General features: G+C 38.5%; 1 protein-coding gene across 3 annotated transcripts; it reads right to left on the bottom strand.

Annotated features, from left to right (window-relative positions):
* Positions 1–137: 137 nt before the first annotated feature.
* Positions 138–20,830, bottom strand: PGM2 (phosphoglucomutase 2). Of its 3 annotated transcripts, none has more exons than XM_032686315.1 (15): positions 20,720–20,830; positions 20,591–20,683; positions 15,829–15,996; positions 14,832–14,938; positions 14,400–14,484; positions 13,342–13,425; positions 12,340–12,533; positions 11,744–11,933; positions 10,992–11,089; positions 8,373–8,553; positions 8,166–8,259; positions 6,934–7,063; positions 4,217–4,406; positions 3,496–3,629; positions 138–2,724 (listed from the first exon to the last, which is right to left on the bottom strand). In XM_032686315.1, exons 2-15 carry the CDS (start codon positions 20,660–20,662, stop codon positions 2,622–2,624), a joined length of 1,830 nt encoding a protein of 609 aa, XP_032542206.1. In that variant the 5' UTR covers positions 20,663–20,683; positions 20,720–20,830; the 3' UTR covers positions 138–2,621. The 3 variants fall into 3 exon arrangements, with proteins under 3 accessions (XP_032542206.1, XP_032542205.1, XP_032542208.1); XM_032686314.1 differs by having other exon boundaries at positions 20,591–20,677; XM_032686317.1 differs by lacking the exon at positions 20,720–20,830 and adding an exon at positions 20,077–20,147 and having other exon boundaries at positions 20,591–20,673.
* Between the last annotated feature and the right edge of the window lie 6,902 nt (positions 20,831–27,732).

The raw sequence follows: 27,732 nt of genomic DNA, 5'->3' as shown, positions 1-27,732 counted from the left end.
TGGCTAGGCTTTGGGAAGGACTCTACCCTAACTGGGACTAGTAAACAAATCAATAACCTTCAAGTGAAGTCTGTCTTAAAGCATTAGTATATTTTTGGGGTTTTTTGGCAGTGTTTTGAGTACTGTGCTAATTCTTCTCAGTCTTGCCCCCTAGCCCCATAGGCATGATCCCCTATTGGATCAAATGTTTACAGCTGTCAGTAAAATATGTGTCTTCATCTGTTATAAAAAAACAGGCTCATTTTATGTGCTTTTGGTAACTTAGGGATGCACCTTTCTCTAGGAGTTGCCAGGTATTCCCTTATATTTGAGTTCAGTCGTTATAAGCATTCTTTATTCCAGTCATAGCAATTCCCATTTCTGGATAAAATATTAGTGCCTCTGCTCCCAGTTCAAGGCTGCTTATTCACAGATTACATTTGTCTGTTTTTTTAATATCTGTCCTAGGACTAATAATCTCTAACTGGGCTTTTTTATCTTACACAACAGCTTGGCAGAGGAATTAGACCACTTATTCTGACTTGCAATACTGACTTCTCTCTTTGTTAGGCTCTTACTGCCTTTGTTTTGATTCTCTATTTCAGTCCTAGATCCTCTTTCTCTGACGCAAGACAATGCTAGTAAAGACTCTAGTAACAACAAGTTTCATTTTGTAATTCTGTAGCTTGTCATAATTGTTCAAGCAGCTTGATAAACCACTGTGGTTTGGGGGTTTTTTGTCCCTCCTCCCCCCTGGCCTGAAGTTGTGAACTTTTGTTTGGAACAGAGCAGGGAGTGGAGCAAGGAAATTCCTTGACCTCTGAAGACAGAATGATAAAGACTGGGTTGTCATCCTGACTACATCTGTACTGTTTCTGAGGATGCTCTAAAGCCATCTTAAGGATGTCTCAGCATACATCACCCCTTTGCAGGTCCTGCTGCCAGACTTCTAAGACACTTCAGAGTTCTCCAAATGCATCCATTCAGTGTTCAGCATACAATCTCTCACAGACTGTTCTGGGATGGTTATGAAGGTCCTTCTATCTTGCCTTATACCATAGTCATGGAGCAACTGCTCCATAAGATCTTCCATATAACCTAAAAAAAAAAGGGTTCTCAGCCTGAAGACAATAAATCGCAGTTTTGCTGTACCAGTATCCAGTAGAGATAACCAGTTTAGGGGATCATTTAGGTGGAAGATGAGAGAGATATGAAGAGGTTACTTCTAAAAGGTCTAAACAAGGAGAATAGAGAAGACAGTGACAATAGGGACAGCATCATCATCATGGCCCTACTGTGAACATGTTAACAGAACTAGCCAGGCCCATTCATCCCACTGTGTCTCCCCCTTCTCCTCCGAACCTGACATTGTGGTAGAGACAGGCATGGACATTCAGTAGCATAGATGCCAGGTAGGTAGTGACAGACTGGTACCAGGTTGCAGTAACTGACTACCCAGACACCAAAAAGCCCATGGCCACCAGATAAAAATTGCTTGCTCCTTGAAGAACCAATTGCATCTGCATTTAGGGTGAAAGAGGTGATTGTTGAATATGAATGGCATATGCATTCCTCCCATCATGATGCTGAAATATTACTTCAGCTTTCCAAAAGGTTGCCTTGCTGTACCCAGCTGCACAACTGCTGCAATCCTCTAGTTGTATTAAAAATAACAAGGATAGAGAATTTGACTTCTGAGAGGATAATAAAGCTTAGAATTTTTCCATGTATAAAAAGTATGTAAATGTTACACTGATACCCAAATCAAGTACTGAAAGTGCAGAAACCCCCTGTATTAAAATCAACTGGTAACCTCCAAATAATCTTCTTGGGCTCTGCAAGTGCAGATGAAAACATGCAATAAAATGGAAGCTTCTGTTCTAAACTAGACACGCAGAGTTATGCACTAAGTCGTGGTGGCAAACAGTATGCCAGGCTCCAAAACTGGGGTATGCATTGAAATCATTATGCTTAGTTCAGAGAGGCAACAGAAGGGTGCTGTATGTAGATATACTATCTTAATAAGTATATGGTATTAATAGGTAGTTTAGTACACTTAGTATATCTAGCCCCAGATATGATATATATATAGTCAACAGCAAATATTTATTCAGCAAATTTGCTGAGTTTCTTGTTTATTTGGGCCAACATCCCCAAGAAGGATCACTACCTCTGAAACATCTGCCCCAAGTTTGTCAAGGTCTCACCACAAGCTTTCAGTACTTCCTGTTAACAAAAGAACTTGCTTTGCAAATCTAAGCCTGGACAAAGTTGCAGAGTGTTATAAGATTATATACACACAAAAGAAATAAAAGTCCCCACAAAACAGGCTATGTTTCAGAAATTAGAATATTACTTATAATATTTAATTAAAACAAGTTTTGATTGAAATACATTTGCAGTCAACTTCTAGCTCATAAAGCTTTTAGTTCAACTGATTGGGTGGTTTTGGTCCTTTAAGAGTAAAGTACTTTCCTTCCAAAATAAGAAACTAGATCCAAAAGTACCCAAAATAACTCTTAATAAAAGCAGAATTCTTTTTAGTCTGAGTTCTCAGCTGTTTGGTCCTAAAAATCCTTAATATCTTAAATAATGCACTTCTAATGCTGCAAAAACCAATTAAGGTACTAAACTTGGCTATTTTACTCAGTCTTTCGTTGAAGTTTATTTTTTTCTGGTTGAAAGAAGTGTTTTTCAAGAGCGTTGACCAGTTCATCTAGTTCCTTCTTCAGCTGCTCAACATCACTGGGAAAAAAACAAACACACAGACATGGAAAACAGTGTCACAAGTGGAGAAGCTAAAAAGCACATTTTCAGTCTGAGGAATTTTTAAGTCTGTTGCATTGTTTTAGACAAATATTTTCTATTAATGCTAAAAGTATATCAACTTGATCTCTTATGGTAATGCACTGATGTTCGCTTCCAACTGATGGGGGTGAACACTATGGAGAACAAACCCACAATACAATCTAAAGTAGAACAGGCAATTGGAGTTCAGAAGATCTTCTATTACTAAATGTATATGATTAGAAGTGTAACTTTTATACTTGTAACAGTATATTTAGATGAATTTTCTTCTATGAGAAAGTGTTATTTTCATTATGTAAGTTAATAATTACTTATCTTTAAGACTACGTGATTCCAAGACTATCAGTCAAGGCTACAATTACTAAACATAAATGGTTTGAAATATGTTAGAACACTTTGTATATGGTTATATAATTTTAAAGCAACCATGTGTGTGAAAAGAGGGTGAAAATATTTACTTTCATTTAAGGCAGGATGGTTTTCCTGATATTATTTTTACTGAATGTGAAAGTGAGTTCAAAGGAGTTTCAGTGACAACACGAATGCATCAACAGATTTTGCAGAGTTGAAGCTTTATACAAATAAATTCACTAAAATAATGACTTCAGTAATATTATTTGATTGTGGAGAGCCCCTATTCCACTAAAACAATACCAAAAATCCACACAGCCTCTATTACACCAAATTTACTGCTGTAAGTGACCATACCTGTTTCCAGGAGGTGCACAAAGTTCAGAATAGTATTTGATCTTTGGTTCTGTCCCACTGGTTCTCATTGTGGCCACTCCTCCATTAGCAAAAGTGAATGTTATCATTTGGCTACTTTTACTAGTAGGAAGTATCTAGAAATATTAAGAATATTTATTTTAGAAGCTTGGAAAGAGACCATCTATAAACCCATGACTTAATGTTACATCATATAACAAAAAGATCAGCGCAAATTAAGTGGTGGTCTTGAGACCACAATGACAGCCTTGTGCTCAACCTAGAATTTGGTAGCAGTACATCACTGTTAGGTAGCTCATTTCAAGTCTAGTCAAAATTTTTACTGTGAATAGAAATTGCTCTGTGATGGCATTTCCCAGGAGGAAAAGAAATAGAGGTTGTGGAAAACTAAAGAATCCAAAGCCTCATCTCAGTAGACAGTTTAACTTACACTCACAAGATGATAATGCAAAATTGCTGTAGCAAGACAGCAAGATCCTCCTACCACACTTTACAGGCTGTCATCTTGGAGAGAAAAACCACCACAAAACCAAACAAAAAACCCCAACACCACCCCACTTCATTTCCTCTCACCAAGGAAAACAATCATCCCCAGTCTAAGTTATTTTATGACTCAGTATGTAAAATAATGTTCAGAGTGTTTCTCCGTAGAATTTTTTATGCATACACATATGATTTATATGTAATTTAGAAAGATACTTACAGCCTTTTGATCTGGCTGGCTGCTGTCATACCCAGTAGTTAGATCCCTTATTCCGGAAACTTTAAATCTACCGCAAGATTTTGGGTATGTGTTTTTTCCATCAAAATTCCTAAGGTTGTCAAAAAGCTGTTGAATAACTTTAGGATCGTGGCAGATGAAATATGAAGCTTTGGTAATATGGAAGCCATATCTGTGAAGATACAATATTCATGAATTAAAGAAGCAATGTTGTTCTTGCAGTTGTACACCAAACTCATTATACAACCTTCCATAAAGCAAGACTCCATGCTCATGGTCAACCAGCTGTAGCATCAGTTCACCCCCTTACAGTTTTAAGGCCTCAACGGCTTAATTGTCCTATTTTACATACTTTAAAGAAAGTTCTGTGCAGACGCTTTTTCCTGTTAATGATTAAAACTGAGAAAGTTAACTGCAAAATCAGAAAAAAAAAGATACCATTATTGCCTTGAAGAGCTCTAACAACCATAGGAAGAGATTACATCTAAATAGCTTCTTTGACTGGATTTCAGCTAACCTTTTCTGAGTAAAACAAATTTTAGGCTGTTTTTTCCAATCACACTTCAATAAAGTGTTTCTAACAAAACTGAACTGTTCTGAATGCTGCCTCTTTACCTTACCTGTTTGATGCCAGGTAATGGGATGCAGAATCTGCATCACAGACAACTGACCTGCTAAAACTGACTTTTCCATACAGCATGTTGTTGAAAAACATAAAAGCCTCAACAGGTTGTTTAAGTGAGCTCTTGCTACAGGTGAAGACTTGATAAAGATCCTTGATGACAGTGAAAATCTGAAGGGCAGAATCTTTCGTTAGTACTGGGATGTTCACTCTAGAAACCTGAAAGACTCCTTAAATAGGGTCATGTTTATACCTAAATGGACATCTTGAAGGTTAGTAGTAGTTAAATCAGTCTTGAGAATTCAGCAAGGGAATTAACAAAACCTATCTTGTAACTGAAAAAAGTGATAAGCCAACTAGGACTGTGTCCTTTTCCTGATCTGCATTTACTTCTTTGAAAACAGATCCCCATTCTGTATTTTCAAAATGCAGAGTAGAGTTTCTTCTGCTTCAACAGCAACTCACAAAGAAAATCTGACAAAGAATAAAGTAGTAAGAAGTAGAAAACTGCCAACTCCATACTAGCCACAAACAAAATCACAGAAAACGATCCCCCCAAAAAACAAGAATCTTCCTTCCAGTTCTAGTTATCAAGCATCAATTTAACAGTGCAGATCCCTGTATCTGCAGCTTTTCCACAAAGAGTGACTATGTGCAGTGACATCTTACAGACTGCTTCTATGCTAAAGAGGCTCTGACTTTTAGAGTCCTCTTCAGTGGCTATGTACACACCAGCACTGTGGCACAGCTCAATTCCACCCTGTTAAATATTCTGAGGGCAACCTGAAGCAGGTGTTTACTGAATTAGTATATTAAAAAAATATAACAAAAAAGCCCAAGTCGGAAAAGGATTATTCTTTGAACATGAACTTCCAGCTACTAGTAATAAAGGGAATTCTCATGTCAGATGCTATATTTGCAGCTCTAGGCATCAGTTCCTCTTCCATGCTTTTATATTACTGTTTCTTAAACCCACCTAAACTTCTGCTGTGTACAATAGCTGATAAATCCCACAATTTATTTCTGCAGCGTAAGCAAGTCATTGCCACTTGATTTCTTCTTAAAGAGTGGATCAAACGAGCATGGCTGGTGCTGTATGCAAATGAGAACTCTAAGGATTGGTAGAACAAGCAGCAGCAAAGTTTTCCACAAGTCTCTTTGCAGGTTCCACCACTCCTTTGTTAGTGTCTGAGAGACATGAAGAAGTGGACAGTATCAGCTAGTCTGTGCTGCTCCCTCCTTTACAACAAACAACCCAAAACCTCCACAAAATCCACTCCCTGCCCTATGAAAGCCAGTAGCCATCTTTGCTATTATTTCTTTGAACACATTAAACAAGAACAAAAGAAAAGTAGTGCCTCATATTAAAGGCTCTCAGAGGGGATACCCAGCTGTAAATAGCCAAGAGTCATGGCCAGTCACAGCATTTCTAAATAACCAGCTCAGATCTCAGTAATCAGAAGCAGAAGGAACAACCAAAATCCAACAACATAAACTATCCATCAAAAAAAGACAGAATAATATCATAAAAAGCCTAAATTTAGAGCCAACTAGAATTAATTTAATCACAAGTAGCCCTGCAAGGACAAAAGCAAGCTGGCTTCTATGAGTAGCATAAATATGCCAGAGCTACTTAGACCCATTCTGCCATCAACATTTTTGTGCATCTGGCTAATCTAAACAGCAAGAAGAACTATGGTCTCTACGACACAGCAATACTGCTGGCCAAAAACCTGCCCAATCTTCTGTAAAAAGACACAGAATTTCCCAAAAGAGAAAAACCTTTTGGACAAGCAAATAGAAGCAAGCCAAAAATCTCATTAACTAATAGGGAATTAGTAAGGGAGTATTATTATTTTTAACATATCTTAAAGTGACACAAAACAAAGTCATAAACATATTCATGCCCATGAGGCAGGAGCACTTTCTGGAAGACTACTATTAGCACAGAATTGTGTTAACAGTACAATAACCCACATTTTAATTCTTCATATACGAGAGGGTGCTACCGAGTCCCTATTAACCCCAGCATGTGAAATGAAGAATCTGAAGATTAAACAATTATAATTGAACTCACTCATCATAGACAGCTTTCAGCTGCTGAGTCAAAGACAAATTCCTGGTTGCCAAAAAGCTAGCCATCTCCGCAGTTATAACGGCAGCACTGACACCATCTTTGTCCAGAACTGCAGGACAGCACATATATCCTAAACAAAGAACATTATATATAACATTTTGACATATTTTGACACAATTTTAAAATGAAATAAGATAAAATGACGGGAGTGCAGTGTGGGGTGGTTAATCAAACCGACATTTTTTCAAAGGACAAATGCACATTACCATAGTACAGACATTTTAGAGTTAAAACGAAAATAGAAAAATTTTATCTTCTAATCAGTGTTAATTTTGATAAGCAAGGTATATAATGGAATTTCAAGACAGATGTTTGCATCATATCAGTGCCAGATGCTCCCAAGTACTTATGGAGCTCTCCTGAAAGAGAAATGCCACACTGCAGGAACGATGCAAGTACTTTGTCTCAAATGTGATTCCCCTACATGGTACCGTAATGTAACACTGATAATGATCTGTGAAATTAGTCACATTTTCTCTGGTTTTCAGGTAGTATTGAGATACTTAAGAAATAGCTTTACAATTTCCTGCTCACAAATTCATAGCTTTTGTTCATGGCTTTCATTCATGGCTTTCCAGTTTACAAATATAATTTAAGGGAATTTTTACTTTATTTTATTCACATTTAAACTTAGCTTAAAACTGTCAGGTAAACAAGCAAATTCAAGTCTGAAGAATGCAGTTTCTTTTTTTAAATAGCTTATGCAGAATTTGCAGTCCAAGTCTACACTGTCGTGCTACTGAAGATACATACACTTAGCTCACGTCAAACTTTGGGCTAAGCAGAGATACAAAGGATTAAAACCAGTATTATCAATCAGCCAAATGGATGATTATCTGTTACTCACTGGAAATACACCCATTATGTTGAGGGTACCCTTATGTTGCCATCTTTACCTTTTTTTTTTTAAAAAAAACTTTTTCCTTCTTTATGGTGGGGGTAACAGAGCACCAGCACAGGTTGCCCAGAGAGGTTGTAGAGTCTCCTTCCCTGGAGGTATTCAAGAACCATCAGGACATAAGCCAGGGGACCCTGCTTGAGCAGGGAGGTTGGACCACATGACCTCCAGCAATCCCTTCCAACCTTACCCATTCTGTGATTCTGTCACTTTTTGCAGTAGTTCTACTTTCACCATTTCGCAGGACATGAAAACATAATATTCTGTTTCTTACCTATAGCCTCTTCAAATGCAAAAAGAACAGCTTTTCCCTGGTCCATGAGCTGTTTGGCACGGTTGCCCATCCACTTGAAACCTGTCAGTGTTTCCTGCAGCAGTGAGGAGAAATAGAAGGCATTAAAAAGCAATGTTTTAAAAAGATGTGACACTGTGTAAGAAAACAAATTAAAGAACATGGAACAATATGTAATATGTTGCTTACCTCAAAGTGAAAACCTTCCTTTAATGCAATTGCTCTCAGAATTTTGGAAGAAACAGTACTGGATAACATGTAGACATCTTTAATGGCACGAGTATCCCTATTGTTATTTTTCCAGCATGTGAAGATCCACCAGCCTAAAAGAGCTCCCAGCTCATTTCCAGAAAACACTTTCCATTCACCACTAGAGAGGAAAAAAATAATAGAAAATACATGATTTCAAAGGATAATACTGGAGGGAAAAAAAAATTGTTTTTTCTACACATCAATATTGACAAATAAACCACTGCCTCTGAATTCCAAGTAACAGTAACAAGATAGTGTATGTTCATTGTGAACAAACAAAAAAATTCTTCCCTCCCCCCCAAACATTCTGAAATGGTTACCTTCCTCCTCCATCACATGTACAAACTTTTGAGCTTATCCAAAGTTGAAACAGTGATATTTCCAGCATATTTTAAGTAAAACAAAAATATTCAGCAGAAAAATTATAGATCAGTGATTAAGACAAGCACAAAGATACAAAAATACAATTCTCAAGTAGTCAGTATTTTAGTCGACCCCATGACAAATACTTTTTATTTAATCCCAAATACATAAATTGGTCACTGAGAAGATTGGAAAAAAAACTCAAATGGGTAAAAAAAGATTAATATGGATGTGTTGCTAGAACATAAAAAAACCTCAAGAAAAAAGGGAAAGACAAATGTGAAAATTGTCCAAAAATTCTCAGTCATATAAGGGGACAAATACACTACCAAACAGACAAATTGAGACCTACAGAAACAGTACCTGTTGTGAAAGAGAAGCAGATTCAGCCTCCTGCATTTATTGATGCCAACATGCACAAAGCAATGCACAGCGGCAACTTAGTGTAAGAGCGCTGAGAGAGTGTGCTCTAGCAGGAGTTTCTGTCAAAGAAGAAGTACAGATACTGTAGAAGCCTATATTAATATTTGATTAGTGTATGAACAGCTACAGGAGGAGTTTGAGAGGACACAGGACTGAAAGTTAGGAGACAACTTAAGACTGACTAAACAACGAGCACATAGGTAGGAGAATGAGAGCATCACGCTCTCACTGGTGATAAATATGATAAACTAACACCTCTCTCTTCAATCTTCTGATAGCTCTAAGTTTTTAGACAAAAATCAGGAGTGATTTTGCATTCTTGCTTTAACCTATCATAACTAGCACAAACTGAAGCTTTTTTATGCCTTTTCCTCAATGCTGAATTGCCAACTGGGGCTGGCACAGACCAAAACCATTAAAATAAGGATATCTCAGCTCATATTGCCCAAGATACTCCAGAAAGTGCCAACTAGCTCATTCTTCTTCTGAAGACAGAGAAGCCTCCTTAGTTCATGGTGCGAGGTTAATAAGTTTAAAAGTATCTCAAAACCCCAAAGAAAACCCTGCCATCTTTGAAGCTGCTACAAAACAGAAAGAGATTATCTGGTGAGTAAAACAACTACTTGCACTGCCTCCTTTTAATGGGTTTTTGGAATTTGTCTAACTGATACAGATTCAACTGCTTGCATCATCCACAATCACTGAGGACACCTAGCAGGTGCCCATCTCATCCCTTGGGTACCAAAGACTGTTGCCATAATTTTATATCCTTCTTCTGGCTCTTATGCACAGGGAATTTATGTATAATATTTCTCCTTCTGCCCTAGCAAAAGATTTTTTTCTGCTCCTCTCTGAGGTGGAAACCTTAAAGCTTACTTTTATTAAAGATTTATGGTTTCTAACTGCTCAGATTAGTTTCTGCTTTATCAAGGTAGATGCAGGAGAAACACCACTATTTGTAGAAATTATACCAAGTGCAGAACTTCAGCTTGTTCTCATTCATCAAATATAACCACAATACAGAAATGCAAACCATTGTAAAAGTACAGGATATCAGGAGGCATGAAATAAGAGGATGGCCATATTGAGTCAGAACTATAGATTACACTCCATGAATATGGTTAAGCAAGTTTACCTTTTGTGATCCCATTCTTTGATAGGGTATACACAGATAAATAATCCATGTATAGTTGGTTCTTGAAGGGTAGAGTACAAATAACTACACTGAGAAGTACTAAACAGTGACAAACCTTAAGGTGAAATTCAGGTATGTAATATTATGGAAAGAAGTGGGGAACTGAGCAAGAGAGGCACAAATCATCTAAAGATTAGTAAAATGACTGGTTTAACAGTATTTGAGAAAGAAGGAACTCATACTAAAGAAGAGAGATTATCAGGGAACTATAAGGATTCTCCTTAATATCCAAGTTACTATGTAATAAACATAGTATGAAAGAATGCTCATCAGCCTTATGTGAAAAAGTTCTAACTGAAAAACTACCTTTAAAAAGGTACAGCACAATCACAACAACTCACATGCTTCTGTGCATGCCTCAAGTACAGCAAGTGTCAAGTATTTATTCAGGCTTCTGTACAGTGTCTAATATTAATCCCTATTTCATGTCCTGCCCCCACTGCCGTCTGCTTCACATTTCTGTTTTTTCAGTCCAAAAATGACTATTGTGACTATTCTTCCTTTGCAATACAGGTAGTAAGAATTTTCCAAATCAGTAAAAAATGTGAATGGCTTGCATTTCTTTATTACCATACCTCTCTTGTTTCTCTGCCACAGCAAGTCGATCAGCATCAGGATCATTTGCTAAAATGATTCTTGCCCCATCTTTTTCAGCCAAAGCAAAAGACAATGTCTGGAAAAGTGGCAAGCAAGACCAGATGAGCATTAATATTCCCAAATAATATTTTCACTTTCATTATAGGTTTTAAATAATTTTCCCAATTTATTTAATCTCACCCAAAATCATTATGTGTCTCTAAAAAACCCTAAAAACTTCTAGCCTGGCAGCAGTAGAACACAATCAAGATATTTAACTTTACCTATATCATTCTAATTCTGTAGCTTGAACTAAAAGCTACTTAGATTCAGCGGGATCCTTCTAACCACCTGTCAGGACTTCTCCTGCCCCCTCCTGGTGTTGTGTCAGAAATTAGTCCTTGTATTTCAGATGTAAATTGTACAAATCTTTCAAAACCAACTGAGAAGATGATTTTATTATTTTATTTTTTTAAAATTAATTATCACTTTGTTCTGTGTGCAGATGCTGCCCATTCTGTTAGAGTACAGAACAAAGTAGTTGAAAGTCATACGTAATTACTACCTGACTGGTTCAAATAGTTGTATCAATGAAAGGATACCAACTAACTCTTCATTAAATGTAAGGCTATGAAAACAGAAACAAAATAGAACCTTCAACCAATATCTATAGCTGTGACTTCTGGCAAAAAGGAAAGATATTGAAAGACTTTGCAACTAATTATAAAAAAACCCCAAACAACCTATTTACCAGAACACCTTTTCCTTCTTCAGGATTTGGATACTTCACTGTGGGAAAGTCTGGATCAGGATCTTTCTGCTCCGGAACAGCAAAAGGAGGGCTAAGGTCAAATGCCTTGAAGGCCAACTGCACAAATTTATGACCCACGCCATGCACAGAAGTATGAACAAATTTCAGGTTTGTTTCCTTGTTTATATTCCTGAAATAAAACAGGTTAACAGTAAACTTGGATATGGAAGAATGTTCTGCACAAAACTGACTATATTCAGGAACAGATACAACTCAGTATTCTGTATCACAGGAGACATTTCATTCCAATTCTGAAAAAGCAGCACAATTTCTCACATAGCCCCAGCTTTCTAGTAATTCTGACTTTGGTTTTTTTCACTCACTTTTGCTGGTTTAGACTTCTGCCAGGCCAGCAGATGGCACTGGCTTGCTACAGCATCACAGCTGTCAGTGCTACTACAAAAGATGACAAGAAGGCACAGGCAGAACTGGGTCATGGCAGGATTGTGGCCATCCTCATTTCCACCAATTTAAACTGCCCTGCTGACATACTAGATGGAATACCCTGTATTCTTAAAGGAATTAACACCAGTCACCTGTAAAAGCACTGTTTCTGTATGTCTTTGAAATACTCTTTATTGACCGTGGCATATGGATCATGCAGTAGCGGGCTGCTGTCAATCAGTTTGTCATCCCAAACCTGAGGCCATGGTTCTTGATTCTCCTCAATAGCCTGAGAAATTCCCTTGTCGTGAGGGGAAATGATCTGAGCACCATTCTCCCAGTAAACCTAAATAATAAATAGGGTGAGTATTTGATCATTAATATTATAAGACAGTTTTGTTACTCTTTTTGTTGGTTAAAGTGCACTACATTCAATAGAGTATTACAATAAATTAGGCTTAGGTATACCCAGAGGATTCCCATGTTCATATTCTCAGTGTTTCTTCTCTCATCCCATTTTTGTTCTATAAAAAAAAGCTGGTTTATTTTATCTAAAGATATAAAGATCCATAATGAAATCCAAAATGAGAGCCAGTCATTTACTGAGAAAAATTCCATTTTTGTATTTTGGAAACAGTTTGTATATGACTAGCCCAGATATGGAATGACTGGTGGGCAGGTAATTCAGATATGTTTTTTTCAGTGGAAAGCAGATTTCTTTCATAGAAAAAACACCGATAACTATCACTTAGCAAAAGAAAAATATACTACAAAAAATTAATGGAATTTATTTAAAATGTTTTGTACAAGCAACTCATTACGCTTTACATATTTTGCATTTTCTGGGTTTGTAAAACTAAGGACACCTTTTAAATTCATGAACTAGAGAAATAATTAATGCTTTTGAAAAGGAGCCAATATTTTAAAGTGTTCCAAAGTATGCAATAGCATTACTTCCTGGTTTCTAGAGCAAAGATTTTAATTATGGTATTAGTATATGCCACTAGCTTTAAATAAATACACCTAGAAGAGATCAGATTAGCAATTAATTTAGTCTATACCATGATAGGAACTATACACAATAGCATTAGTCTCTCTACATGAAAAAAAAAAAAGGTTTGAAAAGAGGAAGAAAGCAGATCACATAGGGATACCTTGTAACCATTGTCTTGTTTTGGATTATGGGAAGCTGTAACCATAATTCCAGCACAAAGCTTCAGATGAGTTACTGTATATGGCTGTAAAAAGAGAAAGTTATCTGAAGTGGAATGTGCAACTTACTAAATAATATTATTTATTCTCATGCATGCATAATACTTCCATACTTCTGAATGAAAAGAAAACCAGGATGTAATTCTACACACTGACTTCCTAAAGCAAAAGCTAAGTAGTACCTGCTCCACTAACCCCATGTGGCACAACTTTAGTCCTTGCTTTTTCTTGTGCATTTTTCCATTTATATGTTCTTAGTATTGTTTCAGATGCTTTGTGATTTTCTAGAGCAGCATATTTATAGAAGGAAGCCAAATACATGTGTTGCCTACTGTAGAATGACCTGAGGTACCCAAAGTCTTAGGGGGTGCCAAGTCAGCTGGGGTAATGACAGAAGTCCACGGGGGGCAGAGAACTACAACTCAAGCAGTCTGATCCATACTGTCTTCTGAGAGGAGCATTCAGAAGTGAATTTTTGGACAGAGCTCTTATAAACTAGCCCAAAACAGATGGAGTAAATTAAAAATAAAGCATTATTTGTGACTACAGGTTCAATGTATGTTTACTCCTGGCTCTTTATTTAATAGTGAAATGCAATCAACTGCAGTTCTTGCAACACTGCTTTAAACTGCACTATGAAGAATTTGACCCTAAATCTACAATAATCACAAAACTAAATTTGTGTGTATGTTTCAGACTTCAGACTTCACAGCAATCTAGAAACAATGAGATGCCTCCTACAAGACAAGTCTGCCTGAAAGCAGGAATGAATAGAAATGCATCCCACTGTCACTGACATTCCACATTCTCCTTTCTCTTGCTATGGATGTTGTAAACTAAACATAGCTAAATAAGCACAAGACTAACTGCAGGAAGAACTTAAAAAGTAAAAAGTGGTTTATCTAGTTATTCTTACTGTAAGTAATGCAAACTACCTGACAGAATTTATGTGTATATAAAGAAGATATAGTATATAAAAAGATATAATAGGAAAACCTACCACAAAGGGAGTTGGTATTATATCAGAGAACAGATAAACTGGAACTCCTTGACTGATAAAGGTATTGGCAGCAAGTCTTGCAAACCTAAACAGGAAGAAAAGATGCCTAGGGAATATATTCATTTTCTCACCGATTAGTGACCTAGAATTCACAGCTTTCCCTCCCACCCCCATCCAATTAAAAATTCCAAAACCCAACAACAAACAAAACTACACATCAAATATATCTCAATTATTACACAGACCCATTTTAAATGTGTTCCCTCACAGTTCTCAATAGACGAAACACAACTCTTAAGGACTGCTTTGGCATTACCAGAATATTGTAAATATCTTAATTCACTCTACAGAAAGAAAATACAGTTGGAGTAGATATAAAACCATAATGGATCACATAAGGCATCTACAAAATACTGAAATCCTGAAAAGTACCTTTTGCTACTACCTCCACTGGAAAGATGAGCACGAGCATCAAACCCAATCACAACTCCTCTCTTTTTCAGGTCACTGAAATTCTTCTCAAGGTATCTGCAAAATCCCTGAAAATAACATCAAATCTACCTCATTAACCCAATCTTAATAATTCATTTATCATTGCATTGAGATGATTGCCAAGATGCTGATGTCTTAGAAAGGTGAGTGAACACAGCATCTCACTGAACTGCTCTGGGATTCAGCTTGTCCAGGACCAATAAACATCAAGAAATATCAGAAACCTTCAAATCAATATTGCAAACCTGGACAGCATTAAAGTACTTTTCAAAATATCAGAAGCAGCTCCGAAAAGGAACAGACAACATGATTAGTCTGAATTGCAAATTTTGAAAAGTGATTTATCTGTCTTAAGTCTCACATGAAGAAGAGAACAACTGGCCAGTTGTCATTTTTTAACCAAATCTCACCCTTACTAACGACACCTGTTTAGGACATGATACATTGCCATGCCAGGCTGCAGTAATTTAAGGTTCTGGATTTTTTTAAGCTCTTCCCAAGTAGATCTACTTTAGGATCTATGTACATATATACAGCTTCACTGCCTTTATGTAAATTTATGTCCAACACACACAAAGCTTAGCCAAATTTTGGTTACCTTTGGGGTTTTTTGTAGTTGTTACATCAGTACTGTTACACTTGAACTTAACTACAGCCCTGTATAAATTAAATTGCAAATTAAATATGGAAAATAACTTTTAATGGTTTAACAGCTTCTCTCTGCTTGTTTTCAGAAATCAGCACTCACTTAATAATTACCAATTAAATTACTTCTGAAAACCAGAGGAATAGTAAAAAACTTGTACAAATAAATAGTTGTATTTACAGTAAAAAACTGTAAAAAACTTGTAGAATACTGGTTTTGCTTGCCATTAATGAGAGCTCTTCCATTCATATATACAACCAGTTAAGTGAGATAAAGTGCTGAACACAATACCTGGGTTGTCTGGATAATAGTCAAGTCGTTCATGTGGGAAATCCCTGCTCCCATGGCAGCTCTGAGCCCTGCTGTGCCAAACTCCATTCGTGAGCCAAAGTATTTTTGCAGTTCTCCAGCATTTCCTTCTGCAAGCAGTTGCTTCACGATTGCATAAGTTTTTGGATTCTGTAGATACAAAATTCATATATTCTAAAAAAGGTTTTGTTTGTCTGTCTAAACAGATTTGGCTTTCTGTCCCAGTCTCTGTATGGGGTTATTTCAGTATCAAAACATGGCACATCACATCAAGAATACCAGAATTCCTGCTACATCTTCTTAATTTTAAATCAGTACAACCTCAAGTATTACTTATGTTAGATTTATCTCAAGTGAACATGCTGCCTTGACAGCAGTGTATATATATATCACATTTTGGGATGTTAAAAGATTGCCAAGATGTCTATTTTAATGTTTTCTGTTTTTACAAACAAAACAAACAAAAAGAGTACACTTTTACAGTTCTGAAAATTTTTGTCATCACAACACAAGAACTCTTCTAAACATTTAGGAAAGTAGGTTAAGCTGATTATTAAGAAATATTTGTTACTTTCATAGCATTATGTGTAGAGTTTGAAAAAAATAAAATCATAACCTTGTCCCAAGACTAGCTAACACCAGGGGCAGCAGCAAAATTAAGCAGGCTGGTCAGAAGATAAAGATGACAATTTCCAACATATTTACAGGTAATGCTTGGGATGAAAGCCTAGCATCTGCAGCCAAATTCTTAAACAAAATTACTCCAGGGTGGCAACGAAAGGGCTGTGTCAGACAGCTTGTGAACAGTGAGGAGTTTTTAACTTTCACTGCTTTTCTTGGTATATTGCTTCTATATACTCTATACCGCTACCAACTCTCTTTTTTTCCAGACTTAGGGAATTAGTAAAGTCCTGTGTGCTCCAGCTTCTCAATCTTAATAACATGAGATTTGTGAAGTTCAGTATTTGATTTCTTGAGAACTGATGAGCCGAGAGGACAGTGGCACACTCCTGGCAACAGGGTTATCTGGAGAGGGGGCAGGTCAGTCACTGCATGAGTACACACACTTTACACTGGATTATAATTTCTTATACAAAGATTATAATTTCCAAAGGGACACAAGCTTTGATTTCTAGGCAATCAAATGGCCTCATAAAAGTCACAGACTTACTATTTCCTGGATGACCTAGGTACGCTTACAGCAAGGGAAGGCATATTACCCCAGGCAAAAAGAAAAAAAAAACTAAATGCTGAAACTTGTATTTTCTGCAGCTTCAGAAAATACTGCAGAACACACAGAGTAGTAGGGATGTGAGCGAGCTTGCATATAAAGGTGTAAGCATTCTTCACATCAAACTGAGACCAGAGTCAGGATGTTCTAATCACTGACCTGTGCACCCCTGCTGCAGGACAAACAACATAGTTTAAATAAACACTTAAAAAGCTGAAGAGCCTTTGGTGCAAATGAGCAAACTACTTAATGCAGAATAAGCTAAAGAATAATAATAATAAAAAAAAATCCAGTTTCTTGAGTACAATAAGCAATTAGGTAGCCCAGAATTACTGATTTCCAGTTTAAGAATTAGGAATTTACCAGTCCAAGAATGTTGTAATTGACAACCTCCTTGTAGAAGGCTCAACATCATTATTATTACTGAATAATTATATTCCATAAGAATAAATATAATTCTATGTTATTATATAGGGCAGCATAACCATTCTGAGTTTAGGCTGTTTACAAATTGACCTCAACTTTTTGCTGCAACATCAGGCCTATGTTGCATAGGTAAGGCCTGAATGACACAGTTTGCACCAGGCTTTGTACCCTGCCTAGTCACCTTTTTATTCCCCTGTACGAGCTTTGTGCACAAGTCATCTCCGCATTGAAATGAGCATCTCTTTAAGCAGATACTGCACATGTTTGTATAGATGTTTGACAGACTAAAAGTTGCAATGCCAATACAGAAGGACACCAGAAACATCCTGCAGCCCTCACAGCCAAAGAGGTTTTTGTTTGTTGTTATTAGAGGAATTTCCAAGGTTTGATACCTGCTGTGAAACTAGAGGGTCCTCTAGTTATTTAAGTCTGCTTAAATGATTGTACATGTCCAGGTGGCTGCCTGAGTCTTAAGATCTTGTTTCAGTCCATATCATTTGCTAGAGAAAACTTGATTGCATTAATTTAGTTGTTTGGGTTGTTTCCCCTTCCCTGCCTCCACCCCCTCCCAAGTCATGGTAAAAACCCAGCCCAAGTCTGTTCAATATAGCAGAAGGATTTTTCCAGAGTTACTGTTATAATTGTTTACAGCTATATTCTCCTAAGAATATGCCTATTTTTTTTTGTGGAGAATGTTATGATGCCATTATATACAGCTAAGTAAAAAAATAAACTTAGTTTTGGTTTTTCTTCTGCTTAAACGAACTCTTCACAGCATCTCTACTAAAGAAGGATCAAATTGTATCTGAAGGATTAAGTGCCGGGTTTCTCCTTTCTTATTGGTTCTCTCTGGTCACAATTTTTCTACTCTGAGATTACATCAGATGTGAGTATAGGAATACCAACTTCTGTGATACAGTGGCAGGTGATTTAATATTGAGTTAATATCCACTAGTGCAATTAGCTTGAACATCACCTGGTAACACTTGAGTTATTTACTTTAATCTACACTACAGGAAGGCCCAAAGAGGTATCATCAGCACAGGAGTCCCCACAAGGTTTTAGAGTAGAGGGAAAACTTCTGACTAAACAGATTTTATATTTACTAAAACTAGAAACTACCTTCTATTAATAATTTTATGACTGATAATAGAAAAAATGAACAATATGCTACTACTGTAATGAATACAGTGATGAAAACAGCCTGGCAACAAGCACAGTAATTATCATTTAGGTAGAAACTTCCTCTTAGGTCAGTAGGACTGCTGTCAGCCATAAGGGCCATAAGGGCTCTTGCAAACTATTATTTTCTAAGAAACATGTTGCTTATCATCATTAAATATTAACCTATCTCTGCATGTCAAAAAGGAATCTTTTTTTTATATCAGAGTAAATGGACAAGGGTTATACCTGATTCTTCTGTTGCTCAATACAAACATGTAACAGGTCCCTGAGAAATTAAAATACCTCATAATTTTTGAGCAATTAGCAATGGGTATTGTAAATGGGTCAATTATTACCAAGTCAAAGATGCAAGTGTTAACAGGGCTAACCTTTCAAAAGTAAAGATGCTGTAATGGACACTGTATTAGATTTCCAGAGGGCTTAACAAAATAATCAGAATAACCAGTTGAAAATGAAAGTATTACACATAAGATAGAAATATACCTAGTGTTAGTCAGGGAAGTTATGCAAATAAGATGCCCTTTGAAATCACACTGCTTTCTCAAAATCAAATTAAATTAAGGGGAAAAAAAGACACAAAAGCTTATTGTCATTTGACTTGATCCATTATCCATTCTGAAAGGAGGACTGGTTTGGCACAGCACTATCATCAATAAAACCAGAGCTGGCTAACTGATCAGCTAAAGAGTTAGCTGATGAGGAATCACAACAAGCTTGAGGTACACCTAATGATGTCCTTTAGAACCTATAAAGAATACTAAATAAAGAATTATTACATGTTTTCACTGATAATCTTGAAATAAGCAGAAAATGCCTTACCAGACAAGTATGTGAACTGCACAAAGCTCTGGAGCGTTGTACAGTGCCGACTCCAAGGCAGACACTTAAGTGACTGAAGTGGGGCAATGGCCAGTGTGTTCCAATACAGCCAAAATAACAAATTTTATGAATAGGGCCATAAAAGATGCAAACTAAACATACCAGTAGAGGCCTGCATCTGAGTGGGAACTGTAGCAGCAAGCCACGATGTGAGCATTTCCAGAACACCACTATGGCAAGATATTCCAATAGACATGTGGAAAATATAAATTACTTTACTTCTGCATATAGTGCTGTCAAGGCCAAAACTGAAGACAAAGATAAGTCTTAACAGAAAGGAAATAACGCAAGCTAAAGTATTCCCAAGCAACAGCAAAAAAAGGGAGAAAAACCATGAAACCAGACAATATTGAAGATACAGGAGTTATTTCATTAACAGTGAGAATCACTAAGCACTGGATAACACCTGAAAAAAGAGGATGGACAAATTCTGCATTTCCTAGTGCTTTTGAAGCGAGCCCACACGTCTTTTAGAATCAATATTTTAATTAACAAAAATTTGGACGTATCAGGAGGTTTTTAACACAGACAACACTGCAATGTCTGCTGGCCTTTAATTATTTAAGTCTATCAGCTGCCCCTGCAATAGAAGCGGTTCGGATCAACACAGGCCCTTTCTAAAAAGACATTCAGTACAGCTGACAGCCAGTCAGAGGGACGATACTGAACGACCAGCTCAGGGGGCTTCCAAATGGAAGCGGGGCTGCTGCGACAGGTGACGGAGCCGCGGGGCCAGACCTGCATCCTGACCTGCTCCGGCCCCGCATCCTGACCTGCTCCGGCCCCGCATCCTGACCTGCTCTGGCCCCGCCGCGGCCATGGCTGCGGGGCGGGAGCTGCGGAGGGAGAGCACCCTCTGGTCAGAGAGCTCTGAGGGCAGAGCGAAAGAAGCCAACAAGTGCCTTGACCGCACCCGGCACAATGCAACAGCCGGGAATCACCCCGGAGTGCCTCCTGACCCTTTTCCAGCCTGAGCCCCCATCGCCGCCCCCGCGTGGAAGGGAAGCGCCTGCCATCCCTTACCTTATCCCAGAGCAACCACTGCTCGGCCGCGCGGCGGAGCGAGGCATCCCCAGCAGAGCCCCGCGCTGCCATCCCGATCCCGATCCCGATCCCGATCCCGATCCCGATCCCGATCCCGATCCCGATCCCAACGCCGCCCGAGCCGCCGCCGCTCCACTCCTTCCCTCTTCCGGAGCACCCGCTCCGCCCGCCGGGGCCGTGCCGGGCCGCCCCACCTCCGCCCCGCCCGCCTGCCTGCCCGGGCCCGGCCGGGTCAGGGTCAGGGGCAGCGCCGGGGTCGTGCCGGGCCGCCCCGCCCCCGCCCCGCTCGCCAGGGCCGTGGGTTAGAGCGGGGGATTTAATGATTTATCTGATGAGCCGCGTCTCTGCATTTCTCCGGAACGCCCAGAGTGCGGCGAGGGGCTGCCCCGCCGCTGGCGGAGCTGCCTGGGGCAAGGGCAAGTGCCCCGCCACCGGGGGAGTCCCGAGCGGCTGCGGAGCGGCCCCTTGCCCCGGCCTCGCACCGCGCGGGGCGGAGCGGGAACGATCCCAAATAACGGCGGAACGCTGCGGTGAACTGCCCAGCCGCCTCCTCCGCAGAGTGGCTGACTGAAGAAAATAATGCTGTTGTTAACTGTCACTTTTTACGGGCATTGAACTGAGGCTACTAAGATTCCTTTTTAAACTCATGATAAATGAGGGGTGACCTCTGGAGAACTGTGTGATAAACAAAGTCTCGAGTTTCTATAAGTTTTGAATAATAGTTTATTATATGATAAAAGCAAGCAGCCGGCTGGGTGACAGAAATGGGACCAGTTTCCCAAATCTGCACACCTCTACTACAGGGTACATTTAGTATTTATCTTAGCTACTTCATGCATATTAATTATATCATATACATATACATTCTACAAGTTTTTGCTAAGTATTTAATATATGGGTTTTCTTACAGCTAAATCTAAAAGCTTACAGCTAAATCTCTACAACCAGTCATAATTCATGCATTCTTGGATGAACAGGCGCCTAAAGATTTAAAGTTCTACTATATTTTATTCTTACGATAGTAAGGAGGTTTTAGGCCTCTTGACCTTGTAAGGGTCTGTTTTATTTCTTTATGGGGGTGTAATTAAGTTCTACAATCCGTTTGTTTTATTTTGATATAATCACACATTTGTTTACGAATCACAATTATTTATATATCACAACTGTAATTTGGGATAAAAATTATAAGCAAAATACAAATATAGAGTATTCTACTTTAGCTTTAAGCATTAGATGCATATGTGGTATCTTTATTTAATCTTTACTGTCTGCAATGTGATAGTATGGAAAGGACAAAACAAAGGACCCAAAAAAGGGTTTTAGCCACGTCTGGTTTGACATCTTAACAACATCCTTCCCATAATAAACATATGAAAAAATTATATTCACTTGGAGGCCAAAAGGGAAACGGCCTGGAGTTCAGGTTTCAGCTTTCCTCCTCTGCTGTCCCATACACTCCAGAACAAGCTGGAATTCTGCACAAGCCAAGCAGCATTGCAGGGGGCCTATTACATGAATTTTTTTAGTGTTTGTCTCTAACTTCAGAACTTGATATCGTTCCTGCTTTTCTTTTCACTACCAACCAGTCAACCATAGGAAGTTCTTTATGAAAGTCACGGTTACAGTGCTCTACTTCTGCTTATTCTGGGTGAGCACTCAGCAGCCTGGCCTCACATTACAGGCCCTTCATAGAGCTTACCCAGATGAATCCTGGATGAGTCCTATTCAGTGCTGTGAGAAGCTGGCAAACTCGATTCCCATTTCTTGGGGCTAAAAATCCCATTCCTGAAAAGACCTTGTTCAATGTTGTGAATGTGTTATTCATGTTGAAGAATTCTTTTTGTTTATTTGTGAAGAAATTTTGTCTATATTACACTCTTTCAAGTTGAAGCTGCTCATTGTTATCAGCTGAAATGTCTTATTTCTAAGTGTTTTAATTTATACACTAAACCACGTGACATGTATGACTGATTAGAATGAATACTAATTGAGTAAATTAGTACCTTGGGTAAATTTTCACCTTGAAGGAAGTGATTCTCTCCCTCTGCTCCGCTCTGGTGAGATCTGACCTAGAGTACTGCATCCAGCTCTGGGGTCCCCAGCTTAAGAAGGAAATAGACCTGCTGGAGTGAGTCCAGAGGAGGGTCACAAAGATGACTAGAAGGATGAGGCACCTTTCCTATGAGGAAAGGCTGAAAGAGTTGGGATTGTTCAGCCTGGAGAAGACTCTGCGAAGACTTTAGAGCAGCCTTACAGTACCTAAAGGGAGCTTACAAGAAAGGCAGAGAGGTACTTTTCACAAGGGCGTGTAGTGATAGGACAAGGAGTGATGGCTTTAAACTAAAGAGGGTAGGTTTAGATTAGATCTTAGGAAGAAATTCTGTACTGTGAGAGTGATGAGGCACTGGAACAGGTTGCCCAGAGAAGGGCCAGGTTGGATGGGGCTTTGAGCAACCTCGTTTAGTGGAAGGTGACCCTGCCCATTGCAGGTGGGTTGGAACAAGATGATCTTTGAAGTCCCTTACAGCTCAAACAATTCTAGGGTTCTATAATAAATCTTCACAGAAATAATGACTTGTACAGACACTTGGAAACCTTTCAAAGTTCATTAGGACATTGCCAGCATGCGTGTGAACAAGAGAAATGCTACACATCACTTTCAAGGATGTTAATGAATATCCTTCTGATATTCATTGCCGATCAGTAAAATAACTGTTAAGACACGCTTCTGGAAAAACTCTGAGAGGAAACATCAGTGGAACTGAAGAGTAAGAAAATCAGGCAGGAATTTTGTTGTTTGGCTGCTTTTGGAATTGTCTTCTCTTTCTCTGTGGTAATGGTCATTCGGCCCAGCTCCTCTGGCCTCTGCACCTCTCTGGCTGCACAGTAATGTGCCCTCAGCTGCAAAACCGAAAAAAAAAAGGGTAACTGAGTTTCGCGCAGGAAAACTGATCATGTCCCTTCTGCCAGAAGTAAAGAACAAGTTAATATGGCTTTGATTGAATAATTATTATAGTTTATAGCATAGTGTCCTCGAGAGAAGCCTGAGCTGCCAAGGTGTTGCTCTGTCTAAACAGTTCCTATAACTTAGCTTAGGTTTTGACTGGAATCCCCTGAAGATACCGTGATAAGCCCTTTCTGCCAGGTTGATTTCTTGCAAATTTTTTTTGGCAGACATACAGTCCAGAGAACACTGAAATCTCTTTCTTGCAGAATAAGATATCTGGCATCAGCTTCCCAAAGTATTAAGGGAAACAGCAGTATGATTGCTCTGGAGCTTCGGGGACAATGCGTTTGGGAGCTTTTCCCTACATTTTATCAGCCTCTGTCTGAAGCTGAGCTAGACCAGGTGATGCATAACTGCAGAGAGAGCTATAAGGTGTGACTGGGATTTCCCTGTTTTACTCTGGAGTACAGGCCAAAGTGGGGGAAGATCCCTGGGTGTGGTGTAGATGCAGAGTGTGTATCGCAGGTGTACTGAGGCTGCTGAGTAATGCCAGGTCACTGTGAAGGGGGCACACAGGAGGAGCAGAGTAACTTTCTAATGGTGCCAAGTCCTGAATCTGAACTCCTGTGAGGGATATACCTATCCAGGTGCTTTCCAACGGTGTTTTAATGGGAGTAATTGGAGCATCCCTTTTGTCCCATGTTTAGAGGATGAGACAAATAAGGAAGGGGCTGTCCTTGTGGAAATGTCACTGAACTTGTGCCATGCTTCTCAAAAGCACGAGAGAAGTAACCACCAGCAGGACAAAAACTAATATTTGCATATGTGAAGAATGATAACAGCCACTAGGACGCTGACTTTGCAAAGCACCGTGACAAGTATGACCATTGACTCAACTGAAGGAGCGGTGACAGGTTCATGGAACATATCTGCTTTCTCCTGAGCACCTGGGGTTCACTATAAATCAAACAAATTTTCTTTAGGATGGAGGAAAATGGTCATCAGGATCCATTACAGTGTAGGCTCAGCTGTGTTACTGAAAAACTCTTTCAAAGTTCTTGTGTAATGCCTTCTGGGACTGCTCTGAACAGACTGGCCAGAACCATGCAACTTGCAACGTGCAACAGTTCTAAAAACTTCATGATCTAATGACACTAGAAGAGGCTGAAAAAGGGAGAATAGCCAACTGCTGCCTGCAGTTGCTCCTGTGATTAACATAATTTTCCATGAAGCAATACAGTGTAAATTACTTCAAAATACCAGATAATATAATAATTAGATCCTTCCTAGTGATTCTTTTAGAAAGGGAATTTCCAAGAAAGAATTTGAAAACCAACCAAGTATTTCATGGGAAGCCCTAGATACTGAGTTGGAGAAAAGTTGTATTTGGTTGACTACACCCCCAAAATCAGGTAAAACTGAGACATAAAGGATGGAGGGGGTTTTTCCTTTTTTTTCTTTCTTTTTTTTTTTTCTCCAGCTGTTACCAAACCCAGTTGAAGTTGACAAAATAAGTATTAAAAAACCCAACAAATAAACCAAGTAAATTTGATGACTCTATATTCTTTCTGGGATTTTCAAATACAGTGTCTAATTTTAAATGAATCTTCTTCAAAATGCGTGGAAACACTACTAAATTCCAATTAATGCTAGCATTTTGGAGTGAGATACTTTGTGGGATACCTAAAGCATCTCTCTCTGCCTACACTTACTGGTGCAAAAAGTTTCAGATGAATAATGAATGTTGTAACTCAGGCTCAATGTGGCCGCAGCTGCACAGGCTTTTCACACCATGTATGAACTAAATGGTGTTTGCTTGTTAACTGTGTTAGCTTTAGCTGTAACACCACAGTATTAAACTTCTTCATTTAAATTGCAGATGGGAAGAGCAATGATGGGAAGAGTGCATCATCAGTGGTGCTCATCAGTATCTTCAGTCAAGTTCTGAATTTTATATTATGGGTTTTTTTTCAAGGGCTTGGTTCAGCTTTGAGAGAACCGATTTGTGTCTGTCCGTGGTGGTTAAATATTGTATCATTTCTTCTCAAAGCATGACAGTCCACGAACAGGCCCGCTCTCTGAAATAGAAAAAACAATAACAACAACAAAAGTACTGTAAAGCTCAAAAATTACTCATGGCTGTAAGTCAGCCACAACACAGGATATCTTTGGACCATGTCATACTGTTCAAATTGTATTTCATGGAGCAACTGCTATGTTGGGTACAGTGTCTTCTCTTTTAGCAAAAAAACCTGTTAAGACGGTCTTATTTGTAAGACAGAAGACTACAGTTTGCAACCTTTTGGATACTTTTAACCCACAAATCTTCTGCTGATACAGCAGATGCTACTACTACAGATTGCTCTCTAAGAGCAAAATAACTACAACAGAGGAGAAATCCTGAAAGAAATTTAAATAAATTTAAATTTCAACTCAGTCTAAGGTCACAAACAAGATCATTCCCAAGTCAAAACAGCATGTGATATCTGTAATTGTCAATAAACATGGAAATTTGAAAAACTATATATTTGGTGCTACTTTTCTGGCTGATGCTAGAGGTTTATCTAATATATCTGTTATGTATTTTTTGGTTGTCATTGGGCTGTAAGGTGCAAGGAAGGCTATTTGGTGCCCTTGGTAAAATATTTCTTTGTTCCAGCTTTAACACTGAGGAGCGTCATCACTGGAAGGAAATCCAAGGAAGAAAATACAAGGAAGAAAAGGGAAACTGGCCAATGTTTTTTCTTCTTCTGATGGGTGCTTAACAAGGTGTGAGCAAGGTTTTGCACTGCCTGTCACATGCAGCCAGCCTGCCATAGGAGTGAGGGCACTGCTAACCTAAGAGAGGACACAAGCAGTTAATGGTTCAATGAAGACATATTTTTCCCTTTTTGTTAGTGCCCATACACCAATTTGTGAGATTCATGTTTCAGTTAACACCTGAAATACAGATAGCAACAGACAGTTAGAAATATGAGCAATGCATTGCATTTTCAATGCATCATATAAGTTTAGCACTGTTAGCATAAGTAATTAAATATTAGGGATCTTCGGGTAATAGATGAATTTGCTGTGTGACAGAACAAAAGTCACATTTATTAAGGAAGCTGTTGTAAGCTGATGTGATCTGCCAAAGAGCTAACAAAATTATGAATCTGGTGAAGTCATAGACTAGTTGGCCTTAACTATGTTGCAGAAACTTCATAGGCATCATAAAAAGACATTTCCTAGGGAACTTTTCGATAGAGCATATTATTTTGCACATGGGGAAACAACAGGAGAGATTTCCAGTTAACTGTTATCAATAAGGATTTTTTAAAAATCCTGTTATCTACAACTATAGCTTGTACAGAGGGATTTTACTAACGTATATAAATACATGAAGGGAGGATGCAAAGGAGCCAGGCTCTTTTCACTGGTGCAGGACAAGGAGAAACAGGTATAAACTGAAACACAGGAGGTTCCAGGTGAACATTAGGAAATACTATTTCATTGTAAGGGTGACTGAGCACTGGCACAGGTTACTTAGGGAGGTTGTGGAGTCTTCATCCTTAAAAGCCATCTGGACGGTTCTGGACAAGTGGCTCTTGAGGGAGGTTGGACTAAATGACCTCCAGTGGTCTCCTCCAACCTCAACCATTCTGTGATTCTGTGATACATGAGATGTTGTATGTTCTGGCAAGGAACGTAATTTTTTTTTTTCATTGTTGACTTCCATATTACTGTAATAGAGCTGTAGAGAAAATTTGTGAAATACTAGCAAAAAGTGAGTACCATAACCAGTGATATTTTCCTGTTATATATTCAGATATTTCCCAAATCTTCGTTTGCGAAGCCTAGCCATGATTCAGATATTACATTTTAACTTTTTTAGCCAGTTCCCCCATGCTTTTAGTTCATGACCATTCTCTATTTGCAGCCAACTGGGACATAACAACTACTATTTGTGGTACTACAGAAATTTAAAAAAAATAGGACTAAGGATTATAGGGTATTACTGATAACAAGTTAAAGTAAGCTGTAGGTTCTCAGAGTTTAAAGTGCATACTTCTCTTAGCTCCGCTACTTTGAGCTGTCTGAAAATTTAGAAGTATTTTATTAGTTTCCACTTTCATCACTAGCTTGAAATACTAGTAAGGGGCAGGAGAGAGGACAGCTTGGATTCTATAGCAGA

Source organism: Chiroxiphia lanceolata, chromosome 4 (assembly GCF_009829145.1).
Source record: "Chiroxiphia lanceolata isolate bChiLan1 chromosome 4, bChiLan1.pri, whole genome shotgun sequence".
NCBI lineage: Eukaryota > Metazoa > Chordata > Aves > Passeriformes > Pipridae > Chiroxiphia > Chiroxiphia lanceolata.
This window is presented reverse-complemented; position numbering and strand designations above follow the sequence as displayed.

Bases quoted from the DNA above. Each gene is read 5' to 3' on its own strand.
- PGM2 (XM_032686315.1), bottom strand. From the start codon at position 20,662: ATGGCAGCGCGGGGCTCTGCTGGGGATGCCTCGCTCCGCCGCGCGGCC. The intron at 14,485-14,831 runs GTACTTTTCAGG...CTTCCTGTTTAG, and splicing joins AGTGGAGGTAGTAGCAAAAG to GTTTGCAAGACTTGCTGCCA. The intron at 3,630-4,216 runs GTAAGTATCTTT...TAATATTTCTAG, and splicing joins GCCAGCCAGATCAAAAGGCT to ATACTTCCTACTAGTAAAAG.